This window comes from Sinohyriopsis cumingii, chromosome 3 (genome assembly GCF_028554795.1).
Source record: "Sinohyriopsis cumingii isolate HCF-2022 chromosome 3, ASM2855479v2, whole genome shotgun sequence".
Taxonomy (NCBI): Eukaryota; Metazoa; Mollusca; class Bivalvia; order Unionida; family Unionidae; genus Sinohyriopsis; species Sinohyriopsis cumingii.
The window spans coordinates 82,918,686-82,946,599 of record NC_142963.1 but is presented as its reverse complement, the minus strand read 5'-3'; the positions used below and the strand labels follow the sequence as shown (position 1 = coordinate 82,946,599).

The 27,914-nt window shown below is 36.4% G+C and overlaps 1 protein-coding gene across 1 annotated transcript in view; it reads left to right on the top strand.

The window, feature by feature from the left end:
• Positions 1-2,351: 2,351 nt before the first annotated feature.
• Positions 2,352-27,914, top strand: part of LOC149803206 (microsomal triglyceride transfer protein large subunit-like) — a 144,367-nt gene continuing 118,804 nt past the window's right edge. The window contains exons 1-7 of the mRNA XM_089952828.1: positions 2,352-2,690; positions 4,569-4,756; positions 13,139-13,348; positions 15,339-15,455; positions 17,650-17,789; positions 24,240-24,328; positions 26,335-26,411. Coding sequence (XP_089808954.1) covers positions 2,627-2,690; positions 4,569-4,756; positions 13,139-13,348; positions 15,339-15,455; positions 17,650-17,789; positions 24,240-24,328; positions 26,335-26,411 — 885 coding nt within the window. The 5' untranslated portion in view covers positions 2,352-2,626. The remainder of the gene's footprint in view (positions 2,691-4,568; positions 4,757-13,138; positions 13,349-15,338; positions 15,456-17,649; positions 17,790-24,239; positions 24,329-26,334; positions 26,412-27,914) is intronic.

Here is a 27,914-nt window from a genome sequence, read left to right as displayed (position 1 = left end):
AACTGACAAGTAATTAAATTAAAATAAATATGAATTAAATCAGATAAACGTAACACTATTGTGAGGGCGTGTGCTTTAATAGTATTGAAAATGTTGTTGCTGGATTGTATATATGTGATGCGGCTGACTGTAGATTAAAATCTGGATGTTACATTTTCCATTTTCTAAGTAAACTACCATTTTTCCCTTAACCTTTTTAACATTACATTTTCCCTTCTCCCTATAAAGTGACGACCCTTTTCCCCCTTAAGCATTTTAATATTACATTTTCTCTATATACTCTCGACCCCCCCCCCAATCATTGTCCCAATCATTTACGTTGCCCTCATAAACACATTTGTCCCTATAATACCATTCCCATGTTAAACCTATGGCCCAATTCGAACACGATTTCCCCTTGTCCCATAAGCGTCGCCGAACTAGGAGAGGCACGCTCTCTACGGCCCTGGGCATATGGGGGTAATCTTAATCGCCCACTGTTCCCCCAATCGCCACATATATCAGGGTCGGATCGGGTTAAGTGTTGGAGAAGGTTTACAGAACGGCAAAAGGGCACCGACTTTTATCTAAAAGGCACCAAAGCAAAAGTCGATATGTCTATTTACTCAAAGTGTGCATACTACCCAATAATCTTGCGCAAGAATAAAACGATGATCAAATTTCAAGTGACAAGTTACTGTACGTTTGTGTGTATACTTTTTGTCTAGCCGAAAGGGGCTGTCCGACCCAGTGGCGTCACTCGGGTTGGTGTCACCCAGTGCGGTAGCTCATGTGTCACCCCCATGGTCCTCCTTCCGTAACAGACCATACAGAATCCTTAGTAATGTCATTTTGGTGTCACCCCCTCTGATGGTGTCACCCGGTGCAGTCCGCACCCCCCGCATCCCCCTAGTGACGCCACTGCTGTGCCTGCTAGTCATGTATTTAACTATGATCGGTTATCCGCTTATGAAATCCGACTAGGCCGAGCAGTGTGTGCTCTGTAAAATTTGCAATTTTTCATTTTGGTGTCACCCCTCTGAGATGGTGTCACCCGGTGCGGTCCGCACACCCCGTACCCGCCCCCCCCCCCCAGCGACGCCACTGGTCCGACCCCCCCCCCTTCCTTGTAACATCATACTTATTGGTGAAAAAAAATACACTGATCATAAAACCATACGTAACCATATTTGTTGATGAAAATACATTGATCATTCTTGTTGATAATTCTTGACAAAAATCAAATTTGTTGGTAAATTTCATGCATCTGAATCTCAGTCTGAATGGGTACAGTGCAGGGCCAGTTACGGTATGACTTTGCACCAGAAGAAAGAGCCAACAAGAAAGTTAGTAGTATTGTTCAAGAGCTGTCTAGAAGCTCTCCGCTGATTGCGCGCATACGACACAATGCATTGATCATATATGCTGACAGATAAATATTTCAATCACATTTGTTGACAAATTCCATAAAATGATCCTATCCGTTTACAATACGAGATCATTTTTTTTTTTTTAGTATTGTTGAAATTCCAGTGTTTGAAAGTGTCCATTTAGAAAGGATATCATTTTGTTATTTCAGTCTTCGCTAAATCCAATATAACCTATGAAATTTAGGTTGTCTTGGTCTATGATGGGGTGTGGTGTGGAGAAATAATACTATATTTGTTGAAACAAAATTATCTTGGGTCAAAAGGAAATAAATTTAACTCCATAGAAAAGACCAGACTCCCCCACCCCCCATCACCTCACCCCCAAAAATTAAATGGTCAGTTCCTTAGGGATAGAAAAACACAATACAGCTTTGCAATTGCAAGTAAAGAATTTCTGAAGTTTCCACCGAAGTGTAACATCTTCACGTTCTGTTACAATGGGGGGGGGGGGTAACCCACTATAAAAAGAATGCACCTAGTAGGGATTAGGGCGCATTAGACTTAGTTTACATCCCTGAACCCGCAAATTTTGTTTGTTTTGTTTTACATTTGTTTGTTTGTTTTAAATAAGAGAGCCCCCCCCCCCCCCAAAAAAAACGTGTTGATAGGCCAATGTTATGTGCAAAAGTCTGGCATTAAAATATTTAATTTTATGCCTTTTTTGTGTCGTCTGCTTCCTTGTCGAAAACTAAAAGGCATGCAACGTGCAAACATCACAGCATCCTCAACAACTTTGTAATGTGCCCGATGTACACCTTTGTGTCTAAAGAATCGTAATAGGAATAAACGATAACACTGCGTGGCTAAGACTTTCGTGTAAAATCTGATTAAGTTGGATCAAATCAAAGCTAAGCGTATTTTGAATTACAATTATGAGTTTGGATTCTAGGCCTTTCCGCCTCGTAGCTTTCGGGTGCTGGAGTCTGCCCCAGTCATTACTGCACTTCAATGTACCACGGAGAGGAAAGTCGGTTTGTCGAAATCACATAATCTGACATTTAAGAAGTATGTAAACAATGAATTGTCGTCCAACCATCTAATGCCACATCCCAACTGATTCATTGTCGCTGATAACTAGTCGTGTTTATCTCACGGAGTCTATGTAACGTTAGGCTGCTATAGATCAGAGGCTGGACTTTGAACGTGGACTCGGGGTCAAAATGCCGAGTGCATTTTCCGTTTGTCGGTCTTTACAGTAGTGTTGAGATCGTATCAACATGGCATTTCGTCAAGCTGTGGATATAAGAGTTTTAGTACTCGTGTATTGCATTTTTACAGCATGTAAGTAAATTATAATAGACAAAATCAAGCTTGCACGATAGTCAAGCATGTATGTTGCAACACGAGATGCTAATCACCGCATGATGTAGTTCGAGTTTCTTCTTACCATTCTAACCCCAATTTAAACAATATGATATTTCTGTTGCTGTGTGATTTGCAGCCCAATATAAATCTTAGAAACAACAACAAAAAATATCTAACAAAATATCTAAAATGGGTGGTAAGGGTCAGAGGAAACAGGGACTATTTACAGTGAAATGGTGTTTGGAATAGACAAAGTGTTTACAATCATCCCATATTCTACAGCATTTAATATATTACAAGGATACAGTATTTAAAACCTTGCAATTTTGATGTATTAGATCCATTGCAAACCACAGACCTAACACTTTTGTTGGTAAAATTTTCCCAGGTTTTTTATTTTTTTTATTTGTTTATTTTTTATTTTTAAGGAACATTCCATTATTTTCAATGGTTTAGGTGATGTTTAGATTTCCAGGCAAGTTTTAAGTTTTATAGGTAGACAGTTTTCTATTATAGGCATTGTAAGAGAACAGTTGTGCTGGGTGGGGTAGAAGATTTTCCACTGGTTATACTTTGAAAAGATTGTTTTGATTTTCTGCATTGCACATATGTGGTTGTGTATATGCATAGCTATACCACTGACTGATGCAATTAAATTAGAGGGTAGATGGGTCAATATTTCAAAGGTGGAACAAGAATAGTAATAATGTATGGACCTCTTCCAAAATAGCACACACCCCACCAAGTTTGATGCTTGATGCTGTCACTTTAATTTGAGCTCAGCCATTTCTACAAAGTCGTTTTGGATACATTTTCCCACGAGCCTTGGTTATTTGATTTTTAGAAATGGTCCATTTGACCACAATGGTTGTTATTCTATACATAGGTAAGTTTGTTTTAACTCTCTGGGCAGTTGTAGGACAAATTCATTTTTTTTTTATAATTGATTCAGTACCACTGCATCTTTTTACCTCTGCATAGGCAAACTGCATGTAGATTTCACTAAGAACATTTTTTTCCCCCTTCCCCTTTAGAAAACTTACCCTTGGGGAAAGGGTATTTTGAATAGCCTTCCTGTGCAGCAAGTCTGTCCCCAATCTTATCCCAGGGAAGGTGGGTGGGTGAAGAGTGGTTGAAAATAACTACCAGTAGCACATGTTCCTATTAATAAGGACATGTTTGTGTTGTAAAATGGCAGCAACTATTCATCAGATGAGCTTGAACATTGAATTATACATACTTTGCATTAGAGTAGTTTTATTTCATGTATATGTACTCCACTCTTAGCTATTTCCTGAGAAATATATTAACAGTCACTGAGTGCATAGTTAGTAAAATAAACTTGAGTGCCTTGTCATTTAGTTTCCTTGTTTTCATGCAGCTAGCCAAGTTATGCATTGTTGTTTTTCTGTTTTTTGTTTAAGAGGCCAGTATCCAAAGTTCTGTAAGGGGTGAGTGAATTGATATAGCTGGTTTGGGAGTCCTTGAGTGGTTAGGGGTGGTGGTGGTGTTTGTGTATTGGGGGTTGCTGAAAGGACAAAATCATACCTGGAGCCTTGATGCAGATCACCCAAAATTCTTGACCATAGGTAGTTCAAAGATGTATTAAAGAAAATGAATCATGCAGAACCTTATGAAACCAATGTGAAGATTTTCCCAGTTTATTCTAGTTTACAGGTAGATAGGAAACATTGCTTTTTCATCAGAAAAGGTGTATGTGTGGACATTGACCACCATCACCTTCTCTAGTATACTAGACTGAGTAAGGTTTGATTAGCATGCACTTAATAGTAATGGACTAACAGTAACCATTTTTAAATATGGGGCAAATTACCATTTTCTTTTCTTTGGCAGGTGCAAGTTTATCCTATGAGAAAGGGAAGGTCTACAAGTACACGTATGATACAGATGTTCGGTTTAATGACTACTATTCTCAGAAGAAGACCAAGCCACAAGGAGATGTTGGTCTCCACTTATCCATGGACTTTGATTTTGTTCCAATATTCCAGGATGCTGACGGAACACAGCTTGTTAAATTGCAGGTGAATTAGAAATATAAGCACATGGATCTTGAAGAACTGATGTACTTAGAAATAGGTTTTAAAGAATTTCCATGACAAAATTGATAGGTATTTTTTTAAATTTGACTTAAAATTGTCCACTTCAGGCCAGGACATTAAACCCTAAAAGTTTATGATATTAGATACTAAAAGTTTCTAGTATTAGATCATAGCAAACATGATGAAAGATCAAAAGAACAAAATTTAAAGCTGTTGATATGCAGTCTTATTTTCTGTTATAGATAATCCTCTCCCAGTCTTAGTTCAGTTACTTGGGTACTATATTTTCTGTATGTCTTTGAAGATAATTTTGTTTATTTTAATGCTTTCCAGAAACACATTAAATTATTTCATTTGGCATTTGAAGACAACGGGTTCAAAAATTTTACTTTAGAAGTGAAATTAGGATGATCATTATGTGCTATCCATGAAGTCCAAAGGGCAAAGTTTTCTATCTTTACATATAGAGTAATGAATATAAACCAGACATTACTGCTGTTACAACTCTATGGTCACAATTGAAGTAACAGAAAGAAGCAAAACCAACAAATTTGTAAAATTTGGTAAAGAATCAAAGTTATAAATGAAAATTAGAGGAACTTACAGTATTATGAAGTGAATCCAGAATAATCCTGATAAAGTTCTATGAAAGTCCAACAGAATGAAAAGCTCCATATAAACTTTAAAGCCGGAAATGTACTGGTCCACAAAGAATCATGAAGTTGTCAAGATGGCTTCGTACAGAACTCCTTTGAATAATTCACAACTGTTCCAGAATATAATTATCGTCCAAAAAATAAGCACTTTTATATTTCCACTAAAGAGTCCAAAGAAACGTTTTTCCTCTCAAACAATATCTAACTACAACATAAATATTGTCTGCAGACGTATAACAGGAACACAAGAAATGAAGATGAATCCAAAATCAGAATGAATCGGATTCCTCAGTTCTTTCCTTATATACACCTTTGTAACATCGCCCTCTTAGTAAGAGGGGTGGTTAATTGGATTTGGCTGGCATGATCTAGAGGATGACCTCCTTTGATAGTATAGACCGGTGGAAGTGGAAAGATAGAATTTCAACAGAGAACTGAGCAAGGCTATTGGGAAGAAATAATGCAATACGAGCCCCCTTTGACAAGAATTTAAAAAAAAAAAAATCAATAACAGTTAATAGCAGCAACTCCAATTCAATCTAAGTTATGTCAACAGAATTAATAGCAGTGTCTAATTTGGATTTATTTCATCATAATAACGAATGGTGAAAAGAGCGTGACTGGTTGCATCACTTTCCTACTTTGACTGTATCATCTTCCTGTTTCCTTGAGCCTTCCTATTCTCTACACTAAACCACTTTCTGGATTTCCTTGTCCTTTATTCTGAACTCGTCACTTCTTCTTTTGGACTTCTGTCTTTGGACTGTCCTGTCTCTCCCCAGAAAGCTGTTCCTTAATGCTGTTCTTTTTCAGAAATTATGAGTCCTAGCACTAAACCCTGTCTCCTCATACAAGACAGCCAGCTGGACCCCATTTCTTGTTTATGGAAATCACTATTTTTTTTAGGCTGTCCCGGAGTAAGACTTTCCCTCTACCAGGATATTTAAGACTAAAGAATATTGACCAAGGTTGTCACTCTAAATTCATATTGCTTCTAAAGTGTATGCCTTAATTTACTCTGCCTAATTGTAAGCAGCAGTTCCTAAATTTTTCCCAAGATAATCATTCCTTTGTCAGATTTTCGATAGCTTATGGTGCATATAAATTTTCCTTTGAAAATGATAATTTCACATGGATTTCTATCAAGCGGTTATGATTGTAGCTCAGATGTTTAGTTTCTCAGGACAGTGTAGCAATGCCCTGGTTCAGTCTCACTGAGTCATAAATGCTAGCCTTTCAAGTTTTAACACTGACATGGGGGGGGGGAAAAGAAGAAAGGTTGAAGTGACCCTTCACAAAGACTTTACTGGCTTAAATGTGATAAACTTGTAATGCTCAATGCATTCAACTTTAAGGTTCAATACAATTTAAAATTTGACACTTTACATAGGCCCCCTTTAAGATTAAAATCTGAGATTTTGCTCTCCGAATTTTGAAGTTGCATTTGAAGTTATTGTTTACATGTCCTGAAGTGACCTGTTCACCTCAGAATCATTTAGTCAACTCAGACAACCTGCTCCTGCATTGGTGCTTCCTTTAATGTAATTGGACTTGATGTTGCTGAAGAAATAATGACCATCTCATTAAACGTCCATTTGTCAGTTTAGCTTGGACCGAATGAGCAAGTGGTTGGTGATCAGTTTCCAGAATAAACTTTCGCCCATACAGATAGTGCTGGAATTTAGAGATCCCAAAGATAATTGCTAGGCATTCTCTTTCGTTAACAGAATAATTATGCTCTGTACCAAGACCCCTGTCGGAAGCATTGGTATATAAGACAAAGTCCTTTGTCACATTCGGTAGTCTCACTACAGCATCTGACATCAACCTATCTTTCAGTGTCTGAAACGCTCTCCCACAAGTGTCTGTCCAATTAACCTTCATTGGAACCTTCTTTCTTGTCAAGTCAGTCAATGGACGAGCTATAGCTCTGAAGTTTGTGACATGCTTACAATAATAACCTGCAAGTCCTTAAAAAGATTGCACTTCTGTCTTCATAGCTGGAAGTTGTTTGACTTTAGCACTGTCTGGGGTTAATGTATCTTCACTGAGTGTGTGTCCTAGATAAATCAGTCTCTGAAATCTTATTTAGATGGTTGGGCAGTGAGCCCTGTCTGTCTAGTAAGTTGTTCCAGAACTTTTCTCAGTTAGACCATATGAGCTTCCCAAGTAGGTGTTGTCAATAACAAATCGTCCATGAAATTTGAAACACAGGTCCCACTTCAAGGTTCTAGCAGTTTCCTCATCATTTGGGTGAAAATGCTGGGTGCATTCTGGACCCTGAAAGTCATGACTACCCATTGGTATGTCCCATCTGGTGTTGCAAATGCAAGTTTTGGATGGTGTTCCTATGAACTGGACTTTGCCAATATCCCTTGTACAAGTCTATTTTAGAAAAATATTTGGCGTCTGTTACTCCGGCAAATATGGGCTCAGGATCCGGTAACATTTCAACCTGAAATTCTGTGATCCTGTTTAATTTCTGATAGTTGACACAAAAGCAGTGATCACCATCCTTCTTCTGGACCAAAACAACCAGTGAATTATATGCAGAATCAGCTGGTTCAGTGGCCTCTAAGTCAAGCATAGTTCTAATTTCGTCCTGTACAGTTTCTAACTTTGCATCAGGTAGTAGATAGGGTTTCAGTTTCACAGGTGTTTCATCCAGCAACTTCAAACTGAACTCTTTCAAATCCGTCATGCCTGGTCTTTCTGTCAAGACACTTGAGTAGTCGTGTAGTATCTTCTCCAACTCTTCACATAGTTCTGGCGTTAACCTTACATCAAGGACAAGGTCGACATAGGTTTCATCCCTCGTCAAAGGACAACTAGTAAACACTTCTGCCACTCCTCCATTGTCGTCGGGTTCTTCAGTCACAACTGTACCAACCATGAACTCAGTGGGTGTCTCCCTTTTATGATTACGTGTAAGAAGCTTAATTTGGTACAGCTTCTCATTATCTCCTACCTGGACACTGTAGTTCTGTCCATACTTCCTTTCCATGACATTGAGCGGTCCCTTCCAGGATACTTGGAGATGCCCCGGGTGGCCGAGTGGTCTAAAGCACTCTCCGTCACGGATCACTGCCATCTCACCTCTGTCTGCATGGGTTCGAGTCTCCGGCTTGGCAAATGTGGATATGTGAGAAAGTTTGCCGGTAGCTTCTCGTGGGTCGGTGGTTCTTTCCAGGGTTTTCCCGGTTCTTCCTCCACCATTAATACTGGCCGCCATGTATATCCTATCTTGTGCTGAAAAATGTGTTAAACCCTACAACAACAACAACCAGGATACATGTACTTAGAGTTTGTTGTGCTCCAGCAGTAACAACAACAGCACCTTGTCACCCACTTCAAACTTCCGTTCATTTGCCCTCTTGTCATAGTACTTGGCTTTACATCCTTGTGTGACAGAGATTCTTCTGGGCCAAGTAGCAAACTTCCTCCAGCTTGTAACGGAGATCAACAACATACTGATACATTGTTTGTACTTCCTCGTATGCCTTTTCATCCATCCATAACTGTTTCAGTACAGCTATGGGTACTCTCACTGTCCTCCCATAAACTAATTCGAAAGGTGAAAATCCTAGACTAACTTGGGGTACTCCATGGTACGCAAAAAGTATTGTAGGAAGGTATCAATCCTAGTCCTTGGTTCGACCTTCACACAACTTCTTCAGAGCTTGCTTCAGTGTCCCATTAAAGCACTCTACTAAACCATTGCACTGCAGGTGATACAGAGTAATAGTCAGATGCCTAATGGAAAGTAACCGGTTCACCTCTTCCATCACCTGGCTAACAAACTGTGTCACTTGGTCAGTTAGTATCTCTTCAAAAACATCAACTCTGGACCAAACTCCTAACAAAGCCTCAGCCATTGTAACTGAATCAATGTTTCTCAATGCAACGACCTCCAGGTATAGGGTAGCATAATCAACTATCGTTAACATATAACGATCACCACTTTCTGATGCAGGCTTTATTGGACCTATCAAGTCCACTGCCATCCTTGAGAAAGGTTCATCAAACAGAGGGGTGGTTCCTAGTGACACTGGGTGATGTGAAGTCTTAGGTGCCACCCATTGACACTTGTCACACGACAGACAAAACATCCTTACTTCCCCATACACACCTGGACAGTAGAATTCCCTCACTAACCTATCTATCATCTTTGCCACACCAATGTGACTACCAAGTAGACTCTCATGTGCTAACCTAAGCACTTCTCTCTTAGATTGAGGTACAATCACTTGCTTATACCTTTCGGACCCCTTCCAGGCATATTGATGCACGATACCCTGTTTCAGCACTAACCCTACCTCACCATCTGGCAAGTTCTGCACGGACAGCTCCTTTGCATACCTGCGTATCCTGATAAGGGTATAATGTTCCTCTTGAATTCTCCTTAATTCACCAGGTAGCAAATTCTCTATGGGCGAAGTCAAGGGGTTCAGCAGCTTTGACCCTGACTTTCACTTCATAGACCTTGTCTCTATGGACCCCATGTGTACAGGTGTACACGTCTTAGGATTAGGCTGTGGCAACACATACCTGCATCCTAAAATTACATCATGCAACAATCCTGACAAGCACACTGTTTGAATTCTTCCTTTCACATATGGCAAATCAAGGTTGATGTTGACAACTGAGAGATAATCTTTAGTCCTATTAGCAACTTGGACTTACCTGTGTAATCAGCAGATTTAACAAATTTGCTATCCATCAAGTCTGGATAACTACAGCCAGTGTCATACAACACGGTAGCCTTCTCTCCATTTACCCTAGCTGTTGCTGTATTCGACCAGTCTACTGGTTTACACCTTCTACCAGTGCCTGATGTCACTGCATTTATTGTGGGATGATATTTCCTGCAGTCTTTGAGAATATGGCCAGGTTTGTTGCAGCCGTAGCATACCACTTCAGCTTTCTTACCAGGGGTACCCTTATCTACCCCTTGGGTCTCTTCTGGGCCATGGAACTGATCATGGCTGGGATTATCAGCCCCTAGCTTCCCACCATTTTGACCATTCCGCCTATGAGGTGCCATAACCAAATGTTATGTTGGCTGCTAGATCTCTGTAGTTTACCTCAGACTGTTAGAGTGTCTTGTTCTCAAAAATATTTGTGTTAACTCAGAATGGCCCACCAACATTTCTATCATGTTGTATCATCTACAGCACTACTGCATAGGTCGGTTTAATAAAAATGTTTGGTAACTGGTTCCCAAAGGTTTTTAATCTCTAGCTTTTGCTGTATGAGTAGTGATTGTGCATATCTACATGTAAAATGAACTTAGATTTCATCACCATATCGAAATGAAATGGCAGTATCTTCAACACTATTGTGATTGACATTAAATGTCGCTGTGCAGAGTTATCTAGTTCAAAGTGAAAGAATTCATCCTCATGGTAAGAATTTTCCCAGTATTTGTAAAACTGTTAAAGTGTATAAATTTGCAAAAGCACAATATCTGAGTGACTTAGTAACTAACAAATCACTGACAATTCAAAACCTTTGGCCATAGTTTAGCTGAAAATGAGTTTGCTCTTAGTGACACATTTCAATCATACAGTTTGTGTGATCTTGTTAGAGGGTGATCACCTCTAAGGAGGTGTCAAGTGTGTAGCATGATCACAGCGACCTACCAGTTGTGGAAAACAAATATCCACAGTTTTTACCTAAAAAAAAAACTCTTCTGTGGCACTGAACATGTGTTAGATCTATGGCTGGATCAAAGGAATTGTCAAGTATGCAAATAAAGTAGATCCTGCCTGTACAAGCTGGCTGTAGTTTGGCCTAGCACTGGAGATCACTCAAGAAATGTTACAATATAGATCGGGATTGCAAAAGAGACAAATGCGTCAGAACATCTATTGAGACACCTAATGCAAAATATAGAACAAATTTGGGATCAGTTTCTTTCAGTTGCATCTGTTCATCAGATATTACAGTAGCAGATCCTGTTAAATATGTCAAGAGTCAATGTGGATCAATGACCCTCAGCTAGCAAAGATGTGATATCAGCATCCAAAAGACCTTATCTTGGAACTTACCATATTGTTTAATGATTGTATGCTTGATGTTAAGCAGATGAAACACACCCCTTTATAAAATGTTGGCAAATATTTATTAAATACAGGCCTGTCCCCTTCCTTTTATATGCCAACATCTACAGTTGCTAAGTTTTGTGTATGACTTGCACTTGTGGTAAGTAAGAATCCTATCGATTTCAGGGCCAAAAGGTTAAAGGTCAAGGCCAATATGACTGAAAGAAGCAAAATAGTTTCAGCACATTATCTTGATATTTTCAGCAGCTGCAGTTTCCAAACTTTTTGAATGGTTTGCATATGGGGTAAGAAAGAACCCTATTAATGGTGAAGGTCACTGACTGAAAAAAGAGAAAAACTTTTTCCACACAGTAAATGAGTTTTTCACCATGCACAGTTACCAAACCTTATGGATTGCATGCATTTGGGATAAAGAAGAAGCGTCTTGATTTGGGGTCAGAATGTCAAGGTCACTGACAAACAATGGTGTTTGCAAATAACATCAGTTCAAAATGTTAACTTAAATTAGCCCTTTTAGTTTATAAAAAACCAAACAGAAATGTGTCATTTCTTTGTGACAATAATATGCAGCCAATCCAAGGCCTAGTGTCTTTCCAGAGTAGTTGATACATTTCTTTGTTTTATCTCTCTCAGTGAGCAAGGGAAACGAAAATAATATAAGCAAAAATTTTCCACTAATGTCTTTTAAGACTTTTAGATATTTTAATGGTAAGAGGGAGTGGAATATATTTGCTACAGTTTGCTGTTCCACGAAGGAGCTCTCAATATTTTTGGTTGTTTGCTGCATTATTGTTTTGTTATTTCATTGCAATTACATATGAAATTAATGTAAACAGTGAATGTATGGTGTATTAAATTAAGTAAATTTTACTGTTTCTCAAATAGTTAATTTTGTCAATTTATTTGTAATTGTACAAAGATTATTGTGTGAGTTAAAAGCACTGAATCTGATACAATAAAATACAAAGTCATCAGAATTTCAGAGGCCCTTCATAGCTTTGATAAGTTTGTTTTTCAAATCATTGCAATCCATTGTATTAATTAGAATTATTCACAGGGTGGATTTATATCCAGTTGAATTGTTTACACAATGCATAACAGTTTTATTGATCTTTTCACTTAAATTGAATGGAATTGATTATTGTTACTGGTTAGTTAATATGAAACTAGATTGTGCATACCAGAAAACCTGCAGTGTCATTAAATTGCTGAAACAGTTGGTGGTATCTGTGGAGTTCATATAGAACAGCAGAGTATCAGAATAATTTTCATCTAGATTATTTGGTGGTCTACAAAGTTTAAAAAAAATTAATAAAATAAGATAGAAGCATGGCAGAAAGCAATTTTCATTTAATACACAATCCAATTTAACATTAGCTGTGTAATTATCTATTTCTTTCCACATGCAAGAGGTCTAACTATTTAAGCTTGATAATTTTTTCATAATTACATAAAACTAGTAGATGTTGGGTTCAAACTGGAAACCTATTGGCTTCTATTCAGATGCTCTCTCACTAGATCTATCTTCTCCTCTGTTAATTACAAGCCACTCTCTGCCCCATAATATAGCAACATTTTAATTTCAGGTGTGCTTTTTTGAATCAGAGAAGAAACCTATCATTTTCTTTCACCTTGGATTTCAGGTAACAAATGCCCTACTGTCCAGTCCATCCAGATCAGGAATCCAGGGAACTTTGGTGGACATGGTACAGTTGCCTGTTTTCTTTGAATACAATGATGGTGTTGTCGGGAAGGTCTTTGTTGTGGATGCTGACTCCATCTTTTGCTCAAATGTGAAGAAGGGAATTATATCCATGTTTCAGCTTCTGACAGAGCCAGGGGAGAGGACAGAGGTACGATCAAATCATTGGTGACTCTTTTTTTTAATGATTTTGGCATTGTCTTTTGTAGAGCTCCTGAAAGGATATCTCAGTTCAGGAAAACCTTTATAAAAAGTAAATTGAATGGATGGGCTACCTTTTGAATAGATTTACTTTTGTGAATGACAGTTAGGGTACAGGCTTCCCTTTTTAAGTAGGCATACTTTACATGGAGGAATATTATAAAAACTCTGCAGATTCAAGCAGAATAAAAAGTAATTTATGTTAAAATGTCTGCAGGACACTAAAAAGACTTTTCATTGGTAAATCAGATTTAAATCGGATTCAACCTTTTGTTACAGATAAAATATTTTTTATATGTTGTATGCTTGAATATTTGTGGAAAACATCAGTGCTCATGGCATTCTTTGCAGCATGATTTTCATAAAAAATCTGCTTATTCCTGTTCCTCATGATCAGGTAAAGAGCTTCATTTTCATACTCAGAAAGTTTTTTGGCAATTCAATTTTGTTAGGAATTAATTTTAATGGTAGCACTACATAGCCAATTTTAGCTGAGGTGCTGTAAGATACTACTACCTGCCTACTGTAAAGTTCAAAAGTAGACTTTGGGAAGAGACATGGTCTGTAAACATACATTGTCTTTCACATTTTGATGGAGTGTTGCATGGATGAATGACTGTGGTGGGATTAAAATCATTGATTCAGGGATAGCAACTGAACTGTCAGGAAGTCTGTCATTGTGATGCAAGTGAATTCATTTGTTTTGTTTATGTGAATGAAACTGCATTCATACTCCAAAGCTGCCATCATTGATTTCATCTAACATATTTAGAATACTTGTGAAATGATTGCGAATAAATGCCATACCAACCAATACTAAGCAAAAGTACAGTGCAATGTGACTGCTTGTTCTTAACTGATCAGATATCACTTTGTGTACTCTAAACATAAAGGAGCTTGATGTGATATCATGCTTAATACAACTGTGGAAAGTTTCTGTCAAGGAATTCACAAGGATGGTGAAAAAGTTTTCAAGGAACATTTTTTCTTACAGAAAGGGAGGTCATAATTCCATTTTGAGTTGTAAACAGAGCTTAATCCGGGTTGGTTACATTCCTTAAATTACCTATTTATGTGCAGTTTTAATTAGTGCATCACAACAATGAAGTGCCACTAATCCATCTAGTGACTGATAATGAATTATGCCATTTGATCTACTGAGTTTCATCCCATTTTATTTATTTATTCAAAGCTATGTAAATAAGAAAAAAAATATTGAATTTGAAAAGTGATACATTTTATTTAGTTACAGTGTTTGGTATTCCTGCTAATACATACCAAGAATTTTGGGCAAAATTCAGGAATTTTTTATTAAATTGAAAATCTTTTAAAAGATAAAACCAACTGTTTGAAATCAAGTAGTTTACAAGGTAACCCCTTAAATTCAGATTTTTCAGGGTTATATTAACCTTGTAGGTAGTGTTTACTTCTTGATCAAATCCTGTCTAAAATATCTTGTACCAACATGGACATAAGACTGAATAAAAGTTGATCTAGAAAGGAAACCCATGAGAACTACCTTGCATGCATCATTGGAAAACTTTCTGCATTGAGGAAGATGACATGTAGATAAATACACCTCCACCCACTCCTCAACTGAAAGAAAACATTAAAACAAAGATGTGTTCTGTGCATGTTTTAACAAGAAGCCTTACTGAATTTGCACTAGATAAGTACTAGATTCTGTGTTTTGAATGCATGCCACCAAAAGATATTAATCACCTATATAAATCAGAGGTGCTGACATACCTTTTATTTTGGAGCAACATTTTTTTTTGAACTAACTGGAGACATAGCATAGCAGTAAAACTTTTACATTGCTGTTTGTTTGTTGCCATAGACAAAGTTTATTGAAACTAATAAACAGTGATTTTTAGTGTTGGGAAATAATATTTTCTAATGAATGACTTCATTAAATAAGCCATTTCTTTCTCAACCAGATTGATGTGTCTGGAGAATGCCATGTTGTATATGATGTATCTGGAGATGCTATCATTAAGAAGAAGGAATCCTGTGAAAATCTGGAAATCAGAGGACAGCATGAAAATAGCAACCAGGTAGTATAAGATAAATGAAATCTTTCAAGAGTTACTTTTTAGCACACATTTTTATTTTTTAAATCTAATTTAGCTATCCACCGAATTATCTGATACCAATTTCTTTTTTGCACAATAACTTGAGTTTGTTCACTGTCTACTTTTACCAAACTCGTGTGGATGGTATGTGAAGAACCCTATCAGTTTTGGGTCAAAGGTCAAGGTGACTGTTTCTGAGAGGAAAAAATTGTTTAGACATGATAAATGGAGTACCGTATTTACTGTATATGTTGGGACACTGTATTTGTTGGACACCATAAATTAATTTGTAAAGTAATATATTTTGTACACTGTATGTTCTGGGACACATCACTTTTATTTGAGTTGTAAGTTGTGAGACACCTTATAAATCATTCAAAAATTACATGTTAGAAAATGTGCCCCAACTGAAATTTAATTTAAAATTTTATTTAAAAAAATAAAACTGTGCATTTGAGATAAAACTCTTTAATCCACTGTAGCATCATGAAATCAACACAACCCTTCTCTTGCACATATATGATCCATTGTTTTGGTGCAAAACAATTTGTTTAGCTTTCTCAAGCCATGAAAATTTAACGTTGGAGGCAGCACATCTTCTATAGTGGAAAATGCAACAACAAAAGTCTGATTTTTTAAATCTGCACCAGTCGTCCTGATACTCACTTTTAACCCCCCATCTTATTATTAGTCTATCCAGCAGTTTGATCAAAGTACACAAGAATTTCATCCATGTTAATGATCATATTGTCAGGGAAATCATCTTCTTCTCTTCTGGCCTTCACAAATTCATCAAATAATTTTTTTTCTCCTCCAAATCTTCTGGGCGATGCTGGGTCAACAATGTTCGTGTATGTTCCATTGTTTTAATTTTTGAAATTCCTGTGAATACTGGTGAAAAGGATCCAAAGTTAGTTTCCATATCTTGGCTGACTTTGTATATTCCAAAAACAAATAAAACAAGAAAACATAAAAGAATTCAAAGTCAGCTTGTTTTGTAATAAAATAACCTTTGTATTGATACCCTTAAATATATTTTGTCTTCAAAGTCATGTTGGTAAGTTCAGACAATGAGTTTACTGCTTGCTGCCAGTTGTTTTTATTCACCACCCAGACTTCTGTTTCCTTGGCATCTGTAGTTATGATTAATACAAACGGGCATTGATGTTTGTGGGTAAATAGTATTACAGAGCAATAACTTGTTTTAATAATACTTTTTGTAACACATGCACTCAAGATAACAATAGTTTCTTTTATTTTGTTATCAAATAAGTGTTATCTTTTTTATTGCAACATGCAGTGGGATGGGGTATGGCGCAAATTCAACACAAATTTATTCTTTTCTTAAGTCTTGGGACATATGACCTAGTTGAAAACAAGTTTCACCATAAGTTCTGGGACTCGAAAAAAAATTGATATTTTATTCTGTCCCAATATATATGGTAAATATGGTAGTCAGGTGTCTATAGTTATCAGATTTTGTGGATGACTTGCAATTAGGGTAAGAAAAAAAGCTTAAGGTCACTGTGACTGAAAGAATAAAAAATGGTTTCTTCACAATAACATTAGTTGTACATAACAGAACTGGACCAAACTTTGTGGATGGCTTGTACATGGGGTAAGGGAAGAGGCCTGTTTAACTTTTTTCTATAGTACAGTCATTGATTAAACATATATGATGACTTGCACGTAGGGTAATAAAGAAATCCATCAATTTGGGATCGAAAGGTCAGAGGTCATAATCATGGTTCAATCTAGTAAGTAAATAATGGTATCTGCACATTACATTTAGTTCAAAGCAATATACCTTCACCAGAGCCAACTGTAACTTACTAGGGCCTTCATAAAAGACAATTAAACATGGGGTGGGTGTATAATGAGCCTTTTATGGTACTATTGTTAAAAATAGGCCATTGATTTGAAATAAATATCTTGTTGTTTTTTTCTAGTTAGAAACATTATTATGGAGAAGGTCTACATACTTTTGTGGCTATAAGAATTCTTTTTTATGTTAAAACTTGTGCAACTAAATTCATTCAAAGATAAAATGCATTAATACTAATATCATTTGAAAGAGCATTTAGTTTTATTGTTTATGAATTTCATTGCTATAGTCTTTATTACCAGCACCTCTTAGAGGCATTAACCTAAATTCTTGTATCACTTTTTATTTCAGTTGCTTGGTGTCTCAACCATAAATAAGTCAACATGGACATATCAGCTGGAGAACAATCTTATTCACAGTGTGATGGGGTCCAACAGAGTGATGGCATCTCTTAATATTAAATCATCTCTAAATGTAGTGGCTTTGGCAGTGTAAGTGAATATATTTATTATTTCAGCAAATGAAAGACAGATTTAAGTTTAGTTTTACTAGTTGATAATATAAATTTGATCAATACTTTTGTATCCTGTTTGTAAATTACACACATTAGTCTTCTTTAATAGAGATCCCATCTGTTTGGAACTAATGAAAAGACAAATTATGAAAAAATAAATTTTTTCTTATCTCTATTCAAGCAGCTTGTACAAAAAGGTGACTAATGCTGCTTCTTCTATATCTTAGGAAAACTACTATACTGCCTCATAAATCCAGCCCTCTCAGATTAAAACATTTTAGCTAAGATGCTGAAGTTATTTCTCCACCTAAGTGTCAGTTAGATAGAGTGATTTCACCTTGGTACCTGGATTAGTGCCAAACCCCATGAAGTCTTCAGTAATACTACTTCTGCTGTACCAATTAGCATACTCTCTACAGACAGAGAGGCCTCACAGAATTGATACAAGCAGTTTGGAAGTTTTCTACCTTTAAACAAGTGGCAGGAGTTTCATCTTCAAAGGGAATTATACTCCATCTATAAGTTTCCAACTCTGTTCTTTCTTTCATCAACAACAAAGTTTATGACTTTTCAGTGTTATCACTGTGCCATATTCACACAGTAAGGTGTCCATGGTACATATCTGCACAGGTTGTGATGGTGTTCCCTCATGTTGCCATAACTGTTAATAAATGCAGGTCTGGTGCACAAAATAGAAAACTCATTTAATATTGCTGTATAATTTCCACTACACCTGGATATATACAGGTAACTTTTGCTATGTTTTCTACTCTTAGCATCCACTTCATAGTGATATATGTGGTGCTTTACCAATTTGACATGTATAGAACATGATTAGGCCTTTCCTACAGGTAACAGTCTTTCAAATGGATTTAAGGAAACACTTAGTAATTATCAATAATGACACTTAATTACCATTTTTATATGCAGATATGGCCAGTACTATAGAAAACTCATTTACATTAGTGTATAGCTTCTGCCATGGTCGGATACATACAGGTCAGTTTTCTATACATAGTTTACTCATAGTGTCCACTTCATAGTCACTGTAAGTAATGCTACAATGATTTTACCTGTATGGGCAGTCAACACTTGGCCTTCCTTTCAGTAATTTTATTACTAGAAATGATAATATTGTACCCACTTCATAAGTATTAATACCTGTACAGGTCATGTGCATCCTTTGATAGGTAACTATAACATTGTGTAGCTCTGCATGTACACTCCTAAGCTGATAAATCAGGATGTATGCTGCACTACACCTGTCTATGTTTTCTGCTCTGTTTTTATCATAGATTTAGACCATGGTTACTCTGCATGTGGAGCTTACTTTGGGTGTCATTCTTTGAACACCTGTCAGACTTGCATATTAAAGACTTTCTATGAGTACTGAAGGGAAATGTGCAGAAGCATACATTGAGGGACGAAGACATGATCAGCCTGCATGCAAGGGTTTGAAATGATATCATTTACTAGGGAGAGAGTAATAACAGTCACAGATACCATCTCAAGTATCAGAATTACAGATGGTTGTTGTTGTTGTTCTAGGGTTTAATGCCATCTTTCAGCACAAGATAGGCTATACATGGCAGCCAGAATAACTGGTGGAGGATGAACCCTGGAAAACCCAGGGAAGAACCACCAACCCACGAGAAGCTACTGGCAGCTTTTCCCACGTACCCACGCTAGCCGAGCCTTGAACTCGAACCCATGCAGACAGAGGTGAGATGGCAGTGATCCGGAACAGTGAGTGCTTTAGACCACTCGGCCACTCAGGGCCCTGAATTTACAGATGGGCTATATGGACCCATATCCCATACCCCATCTGAACCTTAAGAACTGGATGTTATGCCAGCCAAGATGGCCACGTTCCTTCCTTACTAGATTTAGCCATATGTTTCTGATCACCATGGGTTATGACCACAATTGATCATACAGTATCTGAAATTTGAAGAATAAACTTTGTCCAGTTTCATGACTTGGATAGTGTTGCTAGGCACTTTCTGTGTATGATGCCATCTTAGTGCCTGAGTATCCAAGAACCAAGTTATACAGCAGTCTAGAATAGTACAGTTGATACAGGCACTATCCTGGATCAGGCCTAATTCCTGCGAATGACATCCAGTTCATATAGGCACTCATGGATCATTGTAACTTGCATAGTACCACAGGCACTTCCTCTGTAGGTCTCACAGTTTATACAGGCACTCTAATTTAATCAATCTAACCTGCATAGTGTTGCAAGTCACATCCTGTGGAAGTTGTCCAGATCAGTCTAACCTGCATAGTATCATGAAGCATTTCCAGCATAGTGTCCAGCTTCTTGCCTTAGTTTCCTTGAGATGTCTCCACTTGTCCTCCACCTACCCAAAGGGAGCTTTTACTTAGCAACAGCCTGGAAGTAATAAAATCTAACTGATGAATTTCTGCAAGTGGAGTGGGCCACCATCCTTGATATTCTTCTCCAACTACTTTGCAGGTAGCACAATAGTCATCGGATATACTACCTTTATCCAAAAATGACTAAACTGGCATATCAGAAATCAGTCATCATTCCTTGATGACACTTATCTGGTCTACAGTTTTGACATAAGTGATCATTGCTAAGGCAGAATCTAATTTCAATTGCTGCCACTGCTTACAGAGCTAGCATCATTTTGTGTTACTTATCTGTCAGTTACAAGTCCCAAGCGTCTATTAATGCTTTTTCTTGTTGACTTTTTCCTTAGAATTATATTTGGTGGTTCCACAAGCCCCACATGTTTTTCCTTTTGGAAACCCAATAGTTGATGTGTAACATCGTAATTGTGGGGCTCAATGTTGGATCTAGTATCTGTTGCAACATTTCATTAGGTGGAATACAGCTTGCCTTCTCTTACCCTGAATCTTACCGGAAATGCTTGGGTGCCTGTTCATAGGATGGCACACTTCTTCAACACAGAGGCCCAACATACTTTGACCATGTCCGTAAAAGCAGCAGTGCTCTCTACCTCCTTTCTTAAAGACCATCAGGCCATGAAAATATTTAAAAATAAAACATGTAGTTCAACACTGATTCCATTTTGAGCTGTTCTCATAATAGACCAGAAGAGCACATGGGATGGCCTGTTTTCTGTCATCCATTGTTTGACATCCATCTGTCTGCTATGACAGGTTTGTTATTGATATTCCAAGCTACTTGGAGGATTTATATGAAACATTACACACACATTTATCCTGAGGTACAGCATGTCCTAAATTAAAATGGTACTACTCCGACATCCAATATGGCCACCATGGTAGCCATATAAAAGATCTTGTTGCTGCTCCTCCTGAATGTATGGTCATGTCAACAGGGGATTTTCATTAAAAGACTCCTGGCTGGTTCTAAATGAAAATGCATCCGCTTGAACATGCAGTATGGCCAGGGACCCACAAAATTTGTGTGTATCAGGTAACAGGGAGAGGGGATAGATATAGGGTAGGAAGGTAGGTATTGACTTTATTTTTCCAGATTGTGTGTGTTCACGTCATATTTTCCAATTTAAACTTGATATGGTCTGCAAAGAAATTATTTCATGTTAGAAATGCTAGTAAATCCGAATTAAATATTTAAGAATACTTGTGCTTCACATGTCTGTTTGCTGATACTTTCAAAAGTTTAATATTTTGTTTGTAAACTATGGAAAGCTGCAAGTAATATCTGCTATACCCAGACTGATTTGCACATCAACTATTTCCTTTCCTATAAATGTTCTTTATTTCAAATGGTTTAGAGTCAAATCATTATGTTCTCATTCAAACACTCTCAACAATATCAGGAAATGATGCAAACTTTCTCATACATTCTCTACATGATGGCATTTTCCAAAGTAATTTGCATCACCCTTGCAGGGACAGCCATCTTGATCCTTGATCTCACTGAAAACATGCATGATTTCATTTGGGCCAATGCTTGCACATGGCTGGGTGTGATTAACTTCTATATTTACACATATGGGACAAAACAACTGATCTGTTTTTGCATGTATTGCTAGGAAATGAAATAAAAGCAGGTATTAAACAAAAATAAATAATCATTTATTACTGATATATGCTGCTCATGAAACTAAGAAATCAGTGCATAAGTACTGGTTAGGAATTGATCTTTGAATGTTTGGGTGGTGGCTGAGAGTTGTTTCTTTTGCCTTCAGATAGTTTATTTAATTCAGCTAATGTAACAAAATCAGTTCTTTTTTTTCAACGAACTTGAGCATGAATATTTTTTCAAATTATTTAGTGGATGGAAATCCTCCCCACCCCTCACCGGTAACTTATTGGTCTCTAATGCTTCTAATTCTCATCCAAAAATGTGATTGAATGACAACTTGTGTATTTTATAATTTTTAACCAAAGATTTTCAGAGACCAAAAATGAAATACAGTATCGCTGTCTACTTCTTTGCACAAATGTTAATGGTTATGGTTGAAATATGGGGTATGGTGTGTTCCAGTGTATTATTTTGTTCTATTTATAAACAGTTACAGGTTCAGGGTCATTAAAATATGCTGGGTCGAGTTACCAGAACCACACATTTTTTGTTTTGGCCCCAATCATGGTGGCCATCTTGAAAATCTATTTCTTCTGAATCGTTGGTCATGTAAGCATGTCTTGTTGATCCTAAATGAAAATGGTGCTATAACATGGCAAGATGGCTTATGTTCTGCTATGTTTTGTGTACATAGGCACAAAACATAAAATTAGTAAAATAGTATATAAAAACAAGATGAAAGTTAAAAAGAAATATTTGCAGATTGTTGGTTTGAACCAGGGTCATCTGCATGCAAGGAAGCCATATTTACCAGCAGAAGATGTAAGCATCTTTAAATATATAAATATTTCTTGATCATAACCTTATCAGTGTCAATCAATGGGCAGTGAGAAATGATTTATCATATTTCACTCAAGTGTATTATCAAGATTATTTCTCCCAGAAAAGGAAATTCTTCATGGGCTAGTGTAAAATGAGAAGTAATATTGCCATGGGGTTCTAACCAGAAGACATCGTATGCTGTCTAGTTGTTCCTAAATGAAAATTATGCCATTTGCATGCCTAATATGGCCATCTTGAACTTCCTATGATGTCCATTCATTCTTCAGATATCATCTCAGAAATCCAATATGGGATTGTTTTACTAAGTGTCATTCAGAATGAGCTGTTACTAAGTGACATAGACCGCTCCGTTGGCCTAGTGGTTAGAGCATCTGCCACAGATGCAGGAGGTCGGGTTCGAACCCCGGCAGAGTCATACCAAAGACTTACAAAAATGGTATTAACAGCTACCTCGCTTGGCGCTCAGCATTAAGAGGTTAGTGTTAGGACTGGTCGACCTGGTGTCAGGGTAATGTGACTGGGTGGGATATCATGCCACATGTCTGTGGCATTATGCCCCAGTGCTAGACATCACTATAAACTGTCACACTGCAGACATTGTAGTGATATGACTGAAAAATTGTTAAAGCTAGGTTAAAAATCTAAATCACACACACACACACACACTGACATATGATTCTGTTTTATTGTAAATGAAAACAGTGCCAATCTGACTTCCTACATGGCATTGTTCTTTCACCACAAGACTTCTTATGATGTCTAGTTGTTCCTATATAGTACTATATAGTACCAATCTGATAACCAGTATGGCCACCATGGCAGCCATCTTGAAAATCTTGTTATTGTTACTCCTCTAAAACAGAATGTCATATTATCATGGGGTTTCCACCAGAAAACTTCTTATGATATCTTATGAAAGTTGTGTCAGTCTGACTTTTGTTATGTCCACCACAGGAGCTAATTTGAAAATATAGTTATTGCTGAAGAATACCAGAGATGGTTTCATTGCTGAGCAGTTGAAATGACAAGATGCATTTTTCTTGAAATTTTTTTTTGTCAGTAGAGTATCAGTCCCTTCAAGGGAGTCTTTTAAGAGCTATCATTACACATTTTGTTTTGTTTGTGTGATTAGTGCATTGACACAAAACAATCTCCAGTATTTTGTCATATATGACCATCTGTAAGTTGACAATATAATTGATATGACTCATTTGTATCTACAAGGTTTACTAAACTTGGCATGTCAGGAAAAACAATGAAATTACAGTAAATAAAGAAGAATATGTTGATAAAGTTACAGGTTTAATCATCATAGTGACTGGATTAACTGCTTTGGATAGGCTTCAGCATTTTGGAAGTGGGGGGTTACTTTGATTTTAGTAGTCAATTTTTTTTATTTTATTGCATGATGGAAACTGATACATATAATCATTTGACAAAAATATCTTTGATGTAAATCATGGCAAACAATTTCTCAGCATCAAAGCCATTTTTATGATCATTTAAACTGAATATTAAAAGATTTTTATACAAGATTTTTGTCATCTTTTTTAATTGACTTTTATTATCTTTCAGCCAGAAGTTGACTCTTCTGAGTGCAAGCCCAAGTACAGAAGTTGTTTCAGCTGATTCTATTGAAACAGTGCTTCAAAGAATTGTAAAAGGTAGTCTAAAACAAAACATTTGTAACATGTACATCATATTTAATATTTAACTTGTTTGGATATAAATTTTCCATACCCAGGTTCTCCATTATGCCACAGTTAATATAAGAAGATGCATATTTTTTGTATGGATTCATTTAAAACACAGAATGGTAGTTCCAAGGATGTATGAAATTTGCATAAACACTTCATGTCTGTTATTTGACAAGAATCACCTGTTTGTATAATTAAAGAATATTAACCATTTCCAGTTTAATTTCATACAAATAAAATATGACAAATGTCAAAGTGGATGTTGGACATGGAACCCATTATGTAAAGTATGTCATACATCAGTCAGAAAATGAAACTTAAAGGCAAATTATTTAGCAATAAGTTTATGGTATTTTGTTTTCAGCATAACATATGATACATTTTATGTTGTGCTAGAAGTTGGCAACTTCAACATTTGTGATAATTTGTTTTAGTTTAGATAGTCATTTTTTCAGTAGGAAAGTTTGATATGGCTTTTTTTGTCAGCAGAATTAGATTGCAAAGCCACATCTGACTGTCAGCAGAATTAGATTACAAAGCCACTTCTGACTGCCAGCTGAATTAGATTGCAAAGCCACTTCTGACTGCCACTGTAATGCATTTTTGAGTTTGGTTGGATGACATGAGCTAGTCTATACTTTGAAGGAAGAAATGTGAATAAATTAATAATTTAGTGTTAATTCATTGAAGTATTGATTGAATTAGTTAAAACCATGTTTGCTTACTTTGGTTTCCACAAGATAACTTTACAGGGATTTATTGGCTTTGAATAAAATTTCATAGATATAGATGATGTCTTGATATAGTTGGATTATTAGGATTTTATATAATCTGGATAGAGGAGTTGTGGCCTCAGATTGGCTGATCTTGCAGCCTAACTCTACCAAGGATTGTTGGATTTCAGCCAGATTTGGCATGCATCTTTGTGTTGATAAGACCTTGAATGATTTTTATTCTCAGCATCCAGTGAAATTATTTTCAGAAGTTTGCCTGATTGATTGTTGAGACCTTACATGAATTGATTTCCAGTGTTCCATGATGTGATTTATGGGAGTTATGTCCTCTGATTATCTAAAGTATTGTTTTACCATGAATGGTTGGATTTTTTTGGCATGCAACCTTATATTGATGGGATCTTGAACGAGGTTGAATTACAAAGTTCAGTGACATCATTTCAAGAGTTCTGCTCCTGATATCCCTGTCCTTCTGACTTTTATTTCCATAGTTTAACTTTTGATTTCAAACTAATGCTAGCAAGTAGATTCATATAGATAACAACTTGAATGGGTTTGAATTCCAGTATTTCACTATGTTATTTACAGGAGTGATTACCTCGTCATTGTCCATCATCCTAACTTTGGTTTCTATAGCATTACTTTATACAGGATTGTTATATTTCACTTCAATTTGATAGGCAGGTTTATAGTAATGAGAAATTAATAGAGTTTGATTTCCATTGTACATTATTTACAGGAGATATCTTTACTGATTGTCTGTCGTCCTCATTTTGGCTTCTGCAGCATAAGTTGACCAAGGTTTGTAGGATTTCAACCAAACCTGACACGCAGCTTTATATTAATGAGACCCTAACTGAAATTGATTTTCCCTGTCCATCATTCCACAACTTCATTAACAGGAGTTATTGCCCCTGATTACCAATCCTCCAAACTTTAATCTCGTCAGAATAACTTTGCTAAAGGAACTTTGAATTTCAACCAGATTTGTCATAGACCTTACACATACATGTGTATACATGCATTTGTGCATGCATGTGTTTTGTGTCCTTACCACATTTAGATGGATTTCCAGCATTCAACATTATTAGGACTTATGGACCAAAATTCCCATTCTCCCAACTTAGGTTTCTCAACACAAATTTTTGTGTGAAAAGCTCTGCCAAGTGTATAGTAGTGTAGGTATGTTTGTGTTGTACCTATTGCCGATAGCTCTAATCTTATATAATTTTATTTTAGCTACAGGTCATGGATTTGCAGAATCACTGTTACCCAGTGGTCTTGAAGTCCAGCACTGTGTAGAAAATTGTGAGAAGGTATTTTGATTTCTCAGGATGTTTTCATCTTATGATTTGCCTGTGCTAGCAGATACATATATGTCACTTTTCTAATAGTTATGGCAGCATTAGTTGGCTTTATTGTTGTCAAATGTTAAGATTGTGTGTTCATGTTTGCACAATTCAAATAGAGGGATTATAGAAGACCAAAATGGTAATTTTACCAAATCTGCATTTGTTTAGATTTCCTTTGTAACCTGTTTGCATTCCTTTTTGTGTTCCAATTTTATTCCATTCACATTTTCATTTAATCTATCATCTCATCCTTTTTCATTCATGGTCACTGAAATGCATTGATATTTTGCATGTATTGTTTCCATCTATAATTTCCCTTTGTTTTTGTTCATCTGAAACAAAATGGAAATGCATTTACCAAACTTGGTTTTTCTGTTTTCAGTTGTTGAAAGGAGAGAACTTTAGCTTTGTTATCTTTTCTTATTAAAAGTGTGCTTTGTTAAAATAGCAGATGCTTAAATCCAAAAGACAGCATTGACTTTATGATAAATTAAAATATAACCACAATTCCAATAAATTTAAAATTAATATTGTAGAATATTTTTCAGCAAATATGTTTTGTATTTCATTTTGTTCACATGAAGAACATCCAGACACAACTACCAATGATAATGTCATAACATTAGTGGCAGTTGCTTTTTATGTCTGCCTCACCAAAAATAGTGCCAGGGCTTGTAAGAGTTGTCTGTCAGTTTAAAGAGTCTAATCCTGGATTATCATTCACAAGGGCTTTATGGAATTTGTGGAATTATAGCATTAGCTTCAAACTGATAAAATTCCTTGTTTCAGGGTCTGTACGTTGAAGTGTAGGTCACAGATTAGACAAACGTAAGAGTTTGTTGGAAGCTGTGTTAATGCATTTGGTTCCTTCTTTCATTCATTACATATGGCATGTAGAAAATTATATTTGGCCTTGCCTGAAAAAAATGGTAATAAAGGAGATGCTTTTAAGTGAATAAGTTTTTATATAAAAAAAGTTTCATGCGGCCAAAATATTCAAGTTTTTTTGCTTCAGAGTTCATTTCTTCTTTGTCTTAATCTTAAGTTGTAAACTCGGAAAAAAATCATTTGTTCAGATGACAGTCTTTTGTAATTCACCAATTCAACAGATGCTGTCAAATTAATCAGCCAATAAGTTGAATATTTTAAGGTCAATAAAACAGGTTTCTCATATTTTATTTCATATATTAATTGAAAAGTTAATAAGGATCTTAGCTGACACAAATGTTCACTTGATATGAAATATTTTTATGAAATAAGTTAAGTAATATTACATGTCGTGAGATGCTTGCATGGAGTGAAATATTGTATTATTCGATGAGTTTCAAAAACTTTACGTCAAATGAAGAAGAGTTGAAGATTCATATAATCAGCATTATTACCATTTGATGTAGTCATCTCAAATTCAAAAGTGCAAAGTTGGGTCAATGCAAGAATGTTAGTGTTGCAAACTTAAGTTTTCTCAGG